The sequence below is a fragment of the Telmatherina bonti genome, assembly GCF_933228915.1.
Source record: "Telmatherina bonti genome assembly, chromosome: 14".
Lineage (NCBI taxonomy): Eukaryota > Metazoa > Chordata > Actinopteri > Atheriniformes > Telmatherinidae > Telmatherina > Telmatherina bonti.
In genome coordinates, this window is record NC_136612.1 from 28,690,104 (window position 1) to 28,705,159 (window position 15,056).

Here is a 15,056-nt window from a genome sequence, read left to right on the forward strand (position 1 = left end):
TTTAAAAAATCCTCAAAAACTACAAGTTTCATGGCAAAAAGAAAGATAATTCAATCTTAAAGAGGACAAATATGCCTTTTGAAACTTCCTTTTGATAATAGTGCATGCTGTTGTATCCAAGTCGACATCAAACACCAAACTGCTTTAAAGTAAAGTAGTCACAACTTTTTTCATTGATTATATCACAATTTAGGTTTTATGTGTTGTATTTCCTGACCACAAAGCAGACACAATACAAACCACTGTCAATTTTTCATCAGTCAGAGCAGAGTAAGCCTCTGCTAAAGGGGGTCCTAAGGGAGTATCAGCCAAAACACAGGTTGCAAAAGCAGGGGTCTCATTATCATGCCAAACATATTTCAAAATAAAATGTTTTCTGAACATTAAATCACAACTTTTTCCCCAAAATTTGAGACTATGAATCAAAATCTGGGCTCCTGAACTTGTTTTTAATCCAGTCATGTTAACCATTTTCTTTAATGGAAGTGAAAAGAGAAAATTTAGCAGCTTTTATCATGACAATGAATGAGTTTCATCCCTCACATTTGTGCTGTTCTCACCTTTTCTTAGTGCATTCCCACTGCCTCCTTGTGCAATAGCTTTTAGCATCAAGTTGCATTAAGCTGCAAGTCACTGGAATATTTGCCAAGTCAAGAGAACTGTGTGAATTAAGAGAATCAATTTAAGCTACTTTATTGTGTTAATTTGTTTTGCTCCATTATTTCTGCAGTTACCACCAAACTAACCACAAGCATCTCTGCTACTTACACGGGTTTTAATTAACTCCAAAACAACTTTTATGCCCTAATTATATCTTTGCAGACTTTAATATAAAGAAAGCAGTTTGTAGTCAAGGATACTGATGTTTTGAAAGAAGTCACAGGCGAAGTCGCAGCAATATGTGAAATGATCTCGGCAGAATTAAATAAACAATGGTGTCCTCTCCCTTAGCGATTGACAGTGATGTGGCCTTTATTAATGCACTAAACCCCCAACTGCTCCCCTCAAGCTGCTTTGTGGTCAAACAGCGAGGAGCTAAAAGGGCATCTCCCAAATGTATGACTATGTAAATGGGCACCGCCTTGCAGCAAATATGACTTCCTCCCTAGTGGGTAAGGAAATGGGTGGGCGGCTGATGGTCGGATTGACTCCCCACTTCAAGTAACAGCAATACAGATAAGAAAGTGTTGCAATTACACTGTCAGGCAGGCAGCAGCAGAGACGTAGCAGTTATAGGCTGATTCAGTTTCTATGGTGATGTTGGGTGGTGGCATAGCAAATGCGCAACTTCTGGTCCTCAACTTTGAGTGACACAAACACTTAGACTCAAGCAGTCTGCAGATAATCCCAAAATATAGAGCAGCTGTTTGCAGAGCAAGAAAGTATCTCAGCAGAAGCAACCTGCTGCGTTCACTACATAATTAGCTGCTGACAGGTGGTTAGTCTGTCAGCTTGATCAGGCAGTCAGAGAATAATTTGGGTTCAGACGTTTCTTAGAAAAGGATTGTAGACGTCGCGTAACAAACACTGTTGAAGCTGGAAGCCAATAAAAGCGAAACTGCTGGAATCTAACAGGTGGTGAAATGTACCAGCTTTTAACTATATTTCAGAGTTTGTATGTCATCATTCTGAACAGGGGTGAACCTAGAAGGTTTTTATGAGGGGGCCAGGCACTGAGACAAACTTGGAAAGCGGTGGCATGTGTGGATTAGACTCTTTTTCTCTCTTTCTTTTTTTTTTTTTTAAATGGATCTAAATTTTAGAAAATAAACTGGTTATTAAAACTGAAGTTGTCATTTTATGTAACAAGTAAAGCAAAATCTGTAAACCTAAACAATTGTTTCCTTAGAATGATCCTGGCATGTATGGCTTTAATCACTACTTTCAAATAATTATACTAAGTTAATAAGTGTTTTATCTATACTTCTTGAGCATTATTTACTGTTAAACTTCCATCATGACATTTAAGTATCTTGTTCATTTTACGTCTTTATAAAATGTAGCCTTTCGAGCACTGTTATTTTGTTTTGTTTTTTTAAGTAGGAAACACCTAAAACTCGTAGGACAGCTATTTCTGAGGACTGAACTTGCCAGTTCCCAGTTTCAGAGCTACTTGGAAGAAAAGTATTCCACATGATGCACATTGCTGACAAAAGTTTGAAAACCACTACTTCAGACAAAAATATTTTCACACACACATATGTTGGTGATATAATACAGTATAAATGCTGCAGTATTGGCATAAACATTGTAGCATTGCTATTCTACAGCATATGGAAGTACATTAAATGCTGCATTGAACTTGGACATCTTAGGTTTACCCAGCTGAAGTTCAGTTTACACTAAATAATTGGTAGAATTTTATCGACCATTCTTGGAGTCAGATTTTAGCAGTGGTCCATGTGCTTCCAGGCTACACTTCCAGGCCAAGTGTTTAAAAGTTACAGCATGTTATTTGGAATCTTATTCATGATCATCTCAATTTAAATCACAGTCTTGGTTTTAAGAATGTTTGTTATTCCGAAGATTGTTGATAAACTTGACTTAATGATGACAGTTCCTGCAAAGTCATGTAACCAAGATGTTAAATATTTTGTGTCTCATGCTTCCCTTTGCCTGCTACGAGTTTAGTGTGTTGTCATGGAAACTTTAAATGGAAAACGACATAATGTCCACACATCAAAGTGACTGCTTTTCAGAAAATGCTTTCAAGACTCCCCGATAGTTGCATTTCAAGAATGAGCGCTGTCCGTCAAAGAAAATGACTCCCAGAAACAGGTGTTCACAAAAAAATTAATAAATAAATAAATGAATTGTGAAATTGTAATGTATTCAAAAATTACATTTTATATTAAACTAAAGTTGTTGTTTTTTTTGGCGGGGGTAGATCTTGAATTGTTAAAAGCCAGTGTTTTGGTTAAAGCTTGCATTTGTACTTGAAATGTCCCATTGAGATATGTAAGAAACATTACACTTAATTATTAACACTTTTTCATTCATTTAAAATTTGTGAGTTTGTGTGTTTTACACTGTGCAGAACTGAAGCTAATATTAATATAATTATTAAATTAATTGCAAACCTTCAAAAATTTCCTTATAATAGTCTGCCACAAATGAGTTGATGCATCACCATCATTGCCGTCCACAGTGCTTTGCAGTTTGCATGTCCATGTGTAGTTATCATTTATTTGGCAAAAGCATGCCAGCCTTGTTTGTATTTCCACTCTTAGGGGAAAAAAAATGTACTTTTGGCTTGCTGCAGCCATAAAATCCCAGATAAACACTCAAATTTATCCTTGGGAGTTACAGATAAAAGCTTTAGTATTCTTCGAACAGATGTCCTCAAAGATATGTATCGGCTGGAGTAACTCAAGCTGCGGATACTAAATATCCCAGCCAAACCTCTCCATCTTTTTGTTTTTATCAAACCTCCTGTGGCACATTCATTCATACATCAAATTCCTCACAAATATGTCAGCTTTCCTCTGAAAATACAAGATGGAAAACCACTGGAAAAATATCAATAGCTCTTCCATGATCCAGTCTCTCCCTGATTCACTTTTAATAGCAGAAGACCCAAAAACATCATAATTTTCTCTGGAATAAGATGCTAGTCCCAGGTGTAAATTCAGACACACAAACATATTTACATAAAGACCCACACACTGACAAACTCTTAAAAAAAAAAACCAGACACATTTTAATTAGCAGCACTTTATGTGCAGAAAGCACTAAACCGTAGGGTAATTATTCTCCACAGTCTGTCTTCATTGCTTTACCACCTCAGGGAGGAGTCCATCCTGGTGTCTACACTGTGAGATCTATCTGCTGGGAAACATTCAACTATGGAGTTGAACATATTAAGCAGTTGGCAAGCAGAGGAAAAGGCTGCAGATGAATTTGCTCTTAATGAAGGCTTTTGCTTATGTAGCACACCGACGGTCAATTCCTGCATCGCGAACATAGAATGTCAACAACTTGCCCTCACTTCCTGTGAGTTCAGCCCAGTCACACACTGCTTCTCATTACAAATCCTCTCATGACTATATGCAATTTGTGGACCTACTCTGTAGCCTTTTGTTAGCAGCCAGGAAGTGCTGTCTGTCTCTGATTCTCTTGCTCTACATCACCTCTCCTCAGTGTGTCGGTGTCAATCGCTCCGTCTCTCTCATTCAGCCATTTCTAGGGACATAACCTCTTCTGCAAATTGTTGTAATTAGCAGAGAACATCTACAATTGTGTGTTTCCTGTGTAGATGACGTCAACTCCTCTCATTCAGAGTGAGGAAGAGTGGGCTCTCTGTGCTGGTTGAAGCAGCAGAGAAGAGAAGGGAAACTCAAGAATGCAGAATCAGAGCGTGAACCCACAAAGGTACTTCTAATCCTCCTGCCGTCTCAGCGTTAAAGGGCAAATGGCTGATTAGATTGCTGAAATGGAGGCAATACATCCTGCAGTAATAATCCTGCCTGCGAGTGGGAGTAGATTGTCAAGATAAAAGTGTGATGCCCATCTGATTTCATGGACAGAGCTGCAGCTGATCGGTATTTATCTTGACAAGATGTACACATCTATAACAGTGTCTGGATGGCTGCTTCATTGGCCAATGCAACGAAGATAATATCTGTGTATTAAGCACATCCATGGATGCACACACTGGCACCATGAGACTAATCCTCTCAGGTGTCAATCTAAACTGTGAGGGCACAGCAGGGCCGGTGTCCCGCTGTGGGTTTAGCCTCTTTTCCGCTGCGAATTTCCTGCCCCAAGCAGCACCTTCTACAGCTCATCTGTGACCCCTGTATCCATCCAACACTGTTCCATCTGTGGGATTTTTATTCATTTATTTTAATATGTGAAATTCTTAGGGCTTAGTGTTCTGGAAATTTTGTGCCAAAATCCTTTGTAGGGTTTCATCAAGACATCAGGACATTAGCATGTTTAGTGCTGGGTTGGTTGTTGCTGCAGCTTGAAAGTGAAAGTCAACAGTTTGCTAACTTTGTCTTTATGTCAAAAAATCATTTCAGTAGGTGACAGATTTGGTTTACAGACTGGCCACTTCAGCACAAACTGTGTTGTTATATTTGCAATATGTAGTTGAGCTTTGCCTGTTGAAATAAGCTTGAAAAACAGAAATAAACACCATATTTGTATAACAGCATATCCATCCAAATGAATATGCAAATCATGTACACTTACAGACCCCAACATACTTCCTAGCTCCTGAATAAGCCAATTTTAAAGGTGGCAGAATTTTAAATAGAAACTTGATTTCCCTGGCTTGTTGAAGTAGTCTATGTATGTATGTGATGAGTTTCCTCAGTCCAAAGTCCAGCCAATGATTTTCACTTCAAAATCATGTCTGCCTCACATTGGTTTGAGGATAAAATATTTTTTTTGGTTTTCAGCCTTGTAATCTACAATAAATAAATGAATAAAACGTAGTCCAAATTAATTAACTTGGTAATTTGAAACTGAACAGAGGTTTTTCTTTTAATTATGTTTAATTGTATTATTATTTGATAATGCTGTTCTTTAACCTTTAAATTTTTTTAACTTCGGAGAAACAGCAAATAGAAATGGAAATTTGTAGTTAAATTAAGTTAATTTTAGTTAAATGCAGTTTCTACATTTGTATAAAAGAAATGCTGGAGTATCAAACCTCTATGTATAATCTGTATAACGTATATGTATTTACACTGATCTTGGTGTGTGACCCTTTAATGCCAACACTGGCTTTTTGTATTTTCTGTAGATGTCTGATTACATCTTGCCTCTAAATTTGACAAAGAAATCTTCCAGTTGGAACATTTACTCAGCATTTCTCAAATGCACCTTCTTTCATGTTATATTTTGTCTTAGCTTTGACCTCTGTCCTTCCATCATCTAAGCCCAGCTGGTGAATGGTTTAATATCTGATTAGAGGATGCAACAGTAGTTAAGCTGACGCATGATGGTGAAGCTTTAAAATGATAGCATTGTGCTCTGACTTGTAGTCAACAGGCTTATTAATAGATAGTCTCTGAAGGATGGTAAAAGAAAGCACAAGTGATTGACTTTCTCCATCATTCTGAGTATAACGAGACCAGTCACATCTAATATGTTTAATAAAATTTCATTTAAAAAAAAAGACATCCAGAAATCCTCTTTTCCCAGTGAAATCAAGCTGTTTTATTTTCGAGTTCAGTGAAAGTACAACAAAATAGCCCTAACATTTTACCACTTTACTTTCCACAAAGAAACAGCTTTAAAATAGTGACAACAGCATTTTCTTAGTGACTTGATCTGACATAACGAGCTGATGGGAAAAAAAAATGGAGTTAAATGAGAGAAAAAAAAACATTTAAAAAAAAAAAAAAAATGCACTTGTGGCAGAAATGCTCACACACCCCCATCATAAAATTTCAGTCGTTTTAATTTCAAGCTCTGAATAAGTCATCATTCAGCTTTTCTCTGGAATCCCTTTCCAGCATTACCACAGTTTTTTTTTTTCCTTTCAGATATGGCAACAGGAAGCGACTTCAGGCAGCGTTGCTTAACAAGTAGTCCTCATGTCTGCTGAGCAACACCGTCTTTGAAAACAAGTTTCATTTGCAGACATCCTGCATCAACAAGCTTTCCTCGCATGCACACACGCCATCGGGGCGCCGCTGTGCCATCCTCTATCAGGAAATTAATTCCACTTTAATTCCTGGGACTAGGCGGCACTTCCACTATCACAGCTTCCGCATGTCCAGAGGGTTAATCCAATTTGCCATCATTTCAAAACAACACAAATATGTAAACAGCTTATAAAATATTCACACACACACACAACAAAAAATGGAAAAAAAATCCTAATAATTTCTTTCCAGAGTGTAGTATTCCTGTTTTGTTTTGTCTTTTAGTACTCACTCTTTTGCAGTGGAAAAAAAATTACAAAAACTGAAAACAAATAATAAATAGACTTTTTTTTTAATATAATTCTGGTTTTATGTATGTACATATATACTGCATATTTATGAGACTGGATCTCTACATGAGCACACAGCTCTTAGCCCGGTCCTTTCTCATGGCCGGAGCTTGGTCCATTTGCTCAGTCCGACCTGGCAGAGGTGGCAGAGGCAGCTGCGACACTCGCTTCAGGCCTCTGCGGGAAGTGCTGCGTTTAAGCTGCGGCTTGTGTGGCCGCCGCACTGACGCCAAGGTGGTGATATGGAACACGTCCCGAACGCTGTTCTCTGAAACCTTGGAAGTGCACTCCACGTAGGCCACTGCCCCTATCTGTCGGGCTATTGTGCTTCCCTGGAACATGCAGACAGATGAAAAGTAATTAGACAGCAGATTAAGAGAGTAGGAAGAAGGATACCTGCTAGCGTTACATAAAATCCCTTCCGCTTCCAGACAGAATTTTGTGTAAGTGCTTTCATTTAGATAATCTTCAGAAAGAGATCAACATTTTTGTCTTTGATGAGTCATCATGAGATGATTTCCGGGGGGGGGGGGGGAATCGCCCGATAATTGTGAAAAAATAAATAGCTGCATTTATCAAATATATTTAGGACTTTTACCAAGGTTGTCAAAATGAAACCTTTAATGCAGAGATAAATCTGTGATATTAGCACATTGTTCGCTAAATTAGAACACATGCCATGTTAAAAAACAAATCAGAATTTGCATTAATTCCATGAGAAAAACTGATTTTGGGCATTTAGGTGAACTGAATCCACCAAAAGCAACTTTATTGTCTTTATTTATGAAAAGTCAGCCCATTTTCCAGCCTTAAAGTTAGAAGGACGGCAGCGAGACGGTCCATCTGATAACTCAGTCACTCGGTCTTTGCGTACGGGTGGCGGTCACACACATCAACATACCATGTGTTATATTGGGAGTCGTGGCTCAAAAAGGTTGAGAACCACTGCTTTTAGGCGTGGCTTGAAGTGCTGCACAAAGAAAGTTAAATATTGCAGAACCTTCCTTTGCTGAAGCATGTGCATACTTTATATCTCAGTATCAGAGGCTTAAAATCCCTAAAAGATGCAACAGTACTTAGGCTAAGATGTTTATTTTATCTGCAAAATGCCAAAGATCTACACGTCTGGAGACTAATAAAGCCCCTCTATCTGACATGTTAATAATGTGGCTGCTGAATTCTGGATCAGAGCAGCATATTTTCAACTAGGCTGATGTTTAGAAAATCTCTGCGTACATGTAGACATTTCAGACGAGACTCTAGCGGAACGCCTCCGGCTCTAGAGCTTACCCCTAAGTGATGCAACAACACATTCAGATAATTAAGACTGTAAATTGTCTGCATAAGATCAAATCAGGCAAAGTTAATTTAAAAATCCCTCGGCCCCTACACGTTGCTTTAGTGTAATGCGGCCTCATCTCTAGTTTCCGTGTCAGCTATTTAGTCACACAGGATCAGTACATGAAAATGTTGCAACAGATGAGATGGAAGTGCATTTCCTTTAACCCTAACATTGCAAGTTCTTCAAAACAGAGAGGGCTTTTCATCCCCAGAGGATGTGATTTGATTTCTATCGTGACTGTGCACTGAGTCGCATGTAGGAAGAAATGAAGCCCTCATTAGGTGGAAAAGCAGCTTTAGATTCAGTGGTGGTAGCTGGAGGGGGCCAAGGTAGAGATTGCAGTGACAAGGGAAAAAGCTTGATTGAATCACGGGCAGATTAGTGCGGAAATGTCTGGAGTTCACCCAGTGGTCATTCTCGCTGGTGACTCTTCAAATCTGCTGGAATTCAATTTAAGATCAACAATGGGATAACAACAAAGGCTATTGGATTAGAGCACCAAAATGTTTATTTTGGACAGCTTTATCAACTTCTGTTGAACTCACATTTTCTGAGCAAACAGTAGCTACTTTGGTCTGAAACAGAAACTGAACTGAAGAAAAACAACTGCTTAATGCAGTCATGTGAAAAGAAACTATACATTTCTTCAGTACAAAGTCTAGAAGACCATTAGAGGAAAATGCCTGGTTCCTGCCAGATCCTATAATAAGGTAAAACTTTTCTTCACAGCATTGCTTCGGTTCATTGGCATTTACAGACATGTTTCTGCACAGCACTTCCATCAGGCTGAAGTCTGGACTTTAACTGGGTCATTGCAACACTTTGATTCTTTTCTTTTTCAATGATTCTGCTGCAGATTTGCTGCCATGCTTTAGGATTATTGTCCTGTTGCACGACCCAGTTTTGCTCAGATTTAAGTCATCAGTCAGACAGCCTCTCATTTAACTTCAATACTTTTGTTTTCAGGAGCCCATAGTTGACTAAATGACTGCAAGGCATCCAGGTTCTGAGACTGCCGAAGCCAAACTCATCACCCTCCCACCGCTGTGCCTGACAGCTGATATGAGATGTTTATGTGATATGTGGCATTTGGGCATTTAAACTGTGCTGTTTGTTCTTAATGCATTTACACTGGGGCTGTTTGGCCAGCCTCCAACCAACCCTGGTCTTCTTCCATTGAGAGTACAGCATTAGTGTTTACACTATTGTGTGAACCAACTGATCCGCTGGAAAACAATGGAAGTGAACCCCTGATCTAGTTGACTTACATTGTATTGCTAGGATTTCTTCATGTATCCTGAAAGTTTCGATCTTACAATTGGAAGAGGTCTAAATGGTTCCCAGCTCCATCAGCAGGGTGACTTGTCACTGTGATCTTTTGGAGGCAGCATATGTTCATTCACCAGCAGTTCTGCCACTATTGAGCAAAAAAAGGGCTCTATTGTTTTGAAGGCTTTTGTGTGTTGCTAAAAAAAACAAAGGCACTATACTTTTTGTGTGTCCTAAACATGAGCAACAAAACAAATGCAGCGAGAAATTATTAAAATTCGCAAATGTATAGTTTATCACCACCTTCTGTCCTTTTCATCCCACATCTCCTCAGCTTAGAGGTCATGGTGACTTGTGATAAAAAGGCTCTCTCATTTATCAATGTCCATTTTCTATTCATGCCGCATTTTGAAAAACCTCTAAATCTGCATTAATATTTCATTCCAGGAACAAATGTGTCCCCAGACATAAACTCTACAGTCATTATTTTTTTTCTGCAGCATTTGCCATAAGCAATGTTTTATGGCTTTTCAGCAAATGTAGGTTAAAACATCAACCACAGCAGCTCGTCACAATACACAGCTCTTATGCTGGCCATGTGGTAGTTGACTGTGATGCACGAGCCTTCGCTCATATTCCCTGCCTGAGGGAGCTAAAGAGATATAACGTCACCACTGATCCAAGATGGAAACACAAACATTTTACCGCAGGATTTCTTTTCTGATTTCATTTCTGCATTTGTTGCTGTTTTGTAAAATGTTGCTTTGCAAGGTCACCTTCCAGGTTTCTATTTGGAAGACGCCTTGGAACGTAACTCTCATCCCGCGCCTTTCACTTCAGATCACTCTCCCTTTAAGTCTCCTTGTTCTCACCTGCTCATGGGTGACAGGGATGAGGCGCTGCTTGGAGAGTTCCCTCAGGGTGCTGACGTCTGTCCTCATGTCTAGCTTACAGCCCACCAACACCACTTTGGCATTCGGACAGAACTCCTGCGTCTCCCCTTGCCACTGTGGAGAAGTTGATAGACAGAGAAACAACAAAATTCACCGCTGATGCCAAATATGAGAGCTGAACTGCCGAGGAACAGTTAAGACCTCTGGCTTCTCTGGTGCTGTATGCCTGAGCTTCGGGGAGGTGAATCCTCATGTTATTACATACATTTGCTCTGCTGAGAAGTCACAGGAAGCTGAACATGATTTACAATAATATGCAAGGTTTGCACTATAATAAATAGCAAGAACTGGAGCTAAACTGATTTAAAAGCCTTTCAATTAAACGCAAACTTTTCTTTTTTAGCATTTCAAGCAAGATTTGCAAATGATACTTACTTTGTATCATCTTAGTCAGATAAAAATAAACAGAAATAAGCGCTGTGAAAGAGATTGGACATTCCCAAGAGATTTGCGCTCTCAGAAAAACTCGGTTTGCGAGGATTAGGACTTGGTTACAGTTATTGTTAAGAAAGGCCAAGTCATGTGAAATTCAAAGCTGACTCTTCAAACCTTTTCCCATCAATCAGCAGCCGCAAGCTCTTCTAAGCAGCTGCCTAGCACTCTGAAAAATATGCTAATTAATGCCTGCACAGTGGGGAAAGGCTTTAAATAGAGAGTAAAATGTTTTGTAGGTTGTGGAAATAGCTCATGATGTAATTAAGAAATGACAGTTAACTGGAGAAGGGCCAAGGTGAGTTCTGGAAGATCACACAACTTTTAAGCATGAACGCTTTTTTGATCGCAACAAAGAATAATAAAAACCCAATTTGATGGCAAAAAAAACCACCTTGACGATGATTCAGCCAAGGGCTTTCTTTTCCTTCTATGTTGCAGCTACTGTGTCTGTCCCCTTTTACCATTAGAATGACCAAAGGTCTGTTTAGAGAAAAGAACAGTGCAGAGCTTCTTGAGAAAACCACTTCGCCACTGAGATGGGATGGTTTTGCTTTTGGGTTGTGTTGCAGCCCGTGGCATGGACAACATTTGATTTGTAGAGAGAATTCAATGAAAAGCACGGTGAGGCAAAGCGAGTTTGTGTGTGTAGCACAATACAACAGGGTGATTGAAAGTGCTTTAGAGAGACATTTAAACACTTGAAATTAAGAAGCATGACTTTTAAACCAAAAACAAGAAACGGGAAAAGCGAGAACATTAGATTAAAAATAGTATTAACATGAACAAGTTTAAAAATGGGAGTTAAAAAGAAACTGAAACAAAGTTTGGACTTTAAAATAAAAACAAAATAAATGCAGCTGAGAACAGGTGGGTAAACCAAGTGTTTCAGCTGATGGATGGAGAGTTTCACTACCGAACTTTAGCAGAGTTTCTCACTTTAACAAAGGCTAATTCGGCACACATTTTGCGTCCTGTCTCTTTTCTGAGCTCTCTCAAGCCAGTAAAAGTCAGTGAAATGGTGTATCCTGTCTTATCTCTTGCTCTGTCACTTTCTCTCTTTATTTTTCATCATTTTCTCTGATATTTTCATCATATTCCTTTGCTGAATCAGCCAGGGTGCATGTTTAAATCAGCCAGAATGTTGATATCCAGTTGCTGGTGTGTGACGTGGGGCTTAACGCCAAATTCAGCTGTCACTTGATGCTCCATGGTAGGAAAAAAAAATAGTTGTGAAGTGTGGCTTCTTGGCTTCAGGGTCCTGCAGACCAATCAAAGCTCCAGAAATGTGCATAAGAAAGGCCATGAAAACTGGTCAGAACTATCAAAGATATCTGCCATCAATGGATGCATTTTATATGTCCGAAACACAAACTATATACACTACACTTATACAGTAATGTAGTTAGTACTGAGGAAAACATACAAATTGGATGTACAGAATCCAATGAAACAAATGTTTCATTGCAATAAAAAATAACTGGTACATTCATGCAATACTGACTCAGGTTTCTGCACCACCTTCAGTGTATAACCCTTTCCTCACACAGACTCAACAAATCTATTTTAAGTTCTTCTCAGAAAAGGTTGAGCGATCTTCCTTCTAAAACCATCTTAAGATTAAATGTCACTTCTGAGACTCAGCTGAACCAACAGTCTCTCCTTCCTGCAACCCAAATACACGGCAGTCCTGAGATGTTCCACATGCCGTGTGCAGAATGTCAGGGTGTCCGTTCAGCCTTCACGCGTAAAACAACCTTTAACCTTTAAAGCCTATTCCTATTCTGCCAATAACATCCACTCAAAAGCTTTGATTGTTTAACCCTCTCTCCTCCCCCAGCTGTCACACAGCAACCCCTGAGACCTCCTCGCTCCTGGAGGTCAAGAGTCTAATTTGGGATGGTGATTGTGCAACAGGTTTTCTATGAGCCCTGGAGTTTCAGGGATTACCAGGATGACAAGTAGGGGGCAGGGGTCATGGCAAACCCCTGCCAAGCATTTCATGGGAAAAGCTGAAGCTGGATGCCAGCAATGCTCCTCCTTGTTGACAGAAGCCACTGAGGCTTGTAAGATATACGTGGGTTAAAAAAATGCTGTTTCAGGGTTAGACCTACAAAAACTTCAAGGGCATTTTTAGCGGCTCCCATCAGACCACTAAACACGTCAACAGGGCAGTCGTGGGAACTGTCTCCCAGTTCAAAGGTAAATACTCACACATGGCTTCAAGATGAGAGACTAGTTAAAGGTTTAGGACACATGAATGCAAATAAACCTAGAAAGTTGCACAAATATACTCACCAGGTATTTCTTTATATGTGGGACTGCAGCCTCCAACAGGCTGTAAAAACATGCCATAGACCACATTTAACAACTCCACCCGACTAATACAGCCAAATTCAACTCTAATATTATAACCTTTTTACAATTAGCTGTCTTAACTGGCACCATCTGGTCCACCATTTGGCATAAAACCAAGATTTTCTATCATAAAAACCTTCAGTGTTTCTAATGCCAGGCTCTGCTACAGCTTCCCTCGTGCAGTTAGATCATTTGTGTGTCTGATATTCCTCTTGAATCCACTAGGCAGCAAAGCCTCTCTTCTCACTCTTTAAACTAACCTTTCATTTCTCACAGGGACGCGGGTCAAGTACCAATGGACAATTTGATGAAATAAAGGAACAGGAGGCATTAAACTCTGTGCTGATTTGCTCTATTGTTGAACCATGAAAAGCTGCTGGCACAGAAATCTGAGTCAATACAAGATGCTGATTGGGGGGAAAAAAAATGTTCTGGTTGGTTCTCCTGTATCACACCAGATAAATGCTGATGTCAAGCATTGTAAGCAAAAGTTAAAACAAATTTTTTTTTAAGAAAAAAAAAAAAAAGGATGAAACACTGACCTTTTTTATGACACTGTCCAAAGTCTCTGGGCGGCTGATGTCAAAACAGATGAGTACTGCATCTGAATCAGGATACGCCAGCGGCCTTACATTGTCATAATAAGAAGAACCTGTGGACACACAGTAACATATGGCATTAGGTCATGGTGTCTTCGGAGGAATTCCTGCGAGTATGCATTTTTAACCAAATCTAACCCCATGAGGATGTTCATTCCAACCATATGGCTAACTCTGTCAATTAAAAACACACTGCACATCCCTGGAAGGTAATCTAAAGGTCAGTAATACATGCATAGCACATTAAAGCAGGCGCCGTGACATGCACTTGGACATGCTGCAGCTTGACCGCACTCTGTAGATGCAAATGAGTCTTAATCTTCATAGTTATGCATACATATTTGCGTATCATTTTCTCTTGGGCTCCCACACAGCTGTGACCTCCCTTCAGTGCTTCACGAGGAATGTCGAGGGATTACACAGAGAAGTGCACACACATAAGTGAGTTATAGTATGCTGTGAACTGGAGGACTTGTGCACGTGATCCGCACTCATCTTGATGTGGTGGCGGGTGCCAGCACAAAGGCCAAAGTAAAGGTTGAACCCCTTAATTCTCTCGCCTCTCCCTCTTTCTGTCTCTTTTGTAAATGTTCTCAGTTTTAAAATTCTACATTTCTTTGGCTGTTTGAGATTCACTTCTCTCTGGCTGTTCATTTTTGTACCTTGATCACATTTGAAGGCAGAGTGGCGCCTCTGAACTTGCACAAGTTCCCTGCCTTTCCTACAGCTCTCATTAGGAGACTTGTAAAAATATCTGGGCACTAAGGGAATTGTGGCTGAGGCCATGTGGGCATCTTTTTTCCTACTTCCATGAGGAACTGGTGTGAACCTGATCTCCCCAGCTGCTCAAACTTAGTCATGAAAATGCAGCTGAATGGTGCTATTTTTTCAGTTTACACAACCAGGAATGTGCAGAAATTGGTGGATCAAATAAAATATTTTCACACTTTGGTGTGTTAGAGACATCTAACACTATATTTATCTGATTGATTCACATTACATCAGCGTTTCATATTAGATCTGACACAATAAACAGCTTGTTAAAGAGTTGCGTGACTTTGTCTCATTTGGCAAATGGAGCCTGCACAATAGGACAACAGCATGTTTTTGCATCGCTGGGGTCTCTTTGTTGATGATAGAATGAGACTACGACA

At 39.6% G+C, this 15,056-nt stretch overlaps 1 protein-coding gene across 1 annotated transcript in view; it reads right to left on the minus strand.

Moving 5' to 3' along the window:
* Positions 1-6,153: 6,153 nt before the first annotated feature.
* Positions 6,154-15,056, minus strand: part of rnd2 (Rho family GTPase 2) — a 33,624-nt gene continuing 24,721 nt past the window's right edge. The window contains exons 3-5 of the mRNA XM_079252410.1: positions 13,846-13,955; positions 10,433-10,567; positions 6,154-7,281 (exon numbers count right to left, since the gene is read on the minus strand). Of these exons, the coding sequence (XP_079108536.1) occupies positions 7,012-7,281; positions 10,433-10,567; positions 13,846-13,955 (515 nt within the window). The 3' untranslated portion in view covers positions 6,154-7,011. The remainder of the gene's footprint in view (positions 7,282-10,432; positions 10,568-13,845; positions 13,956-15,056) is intronic.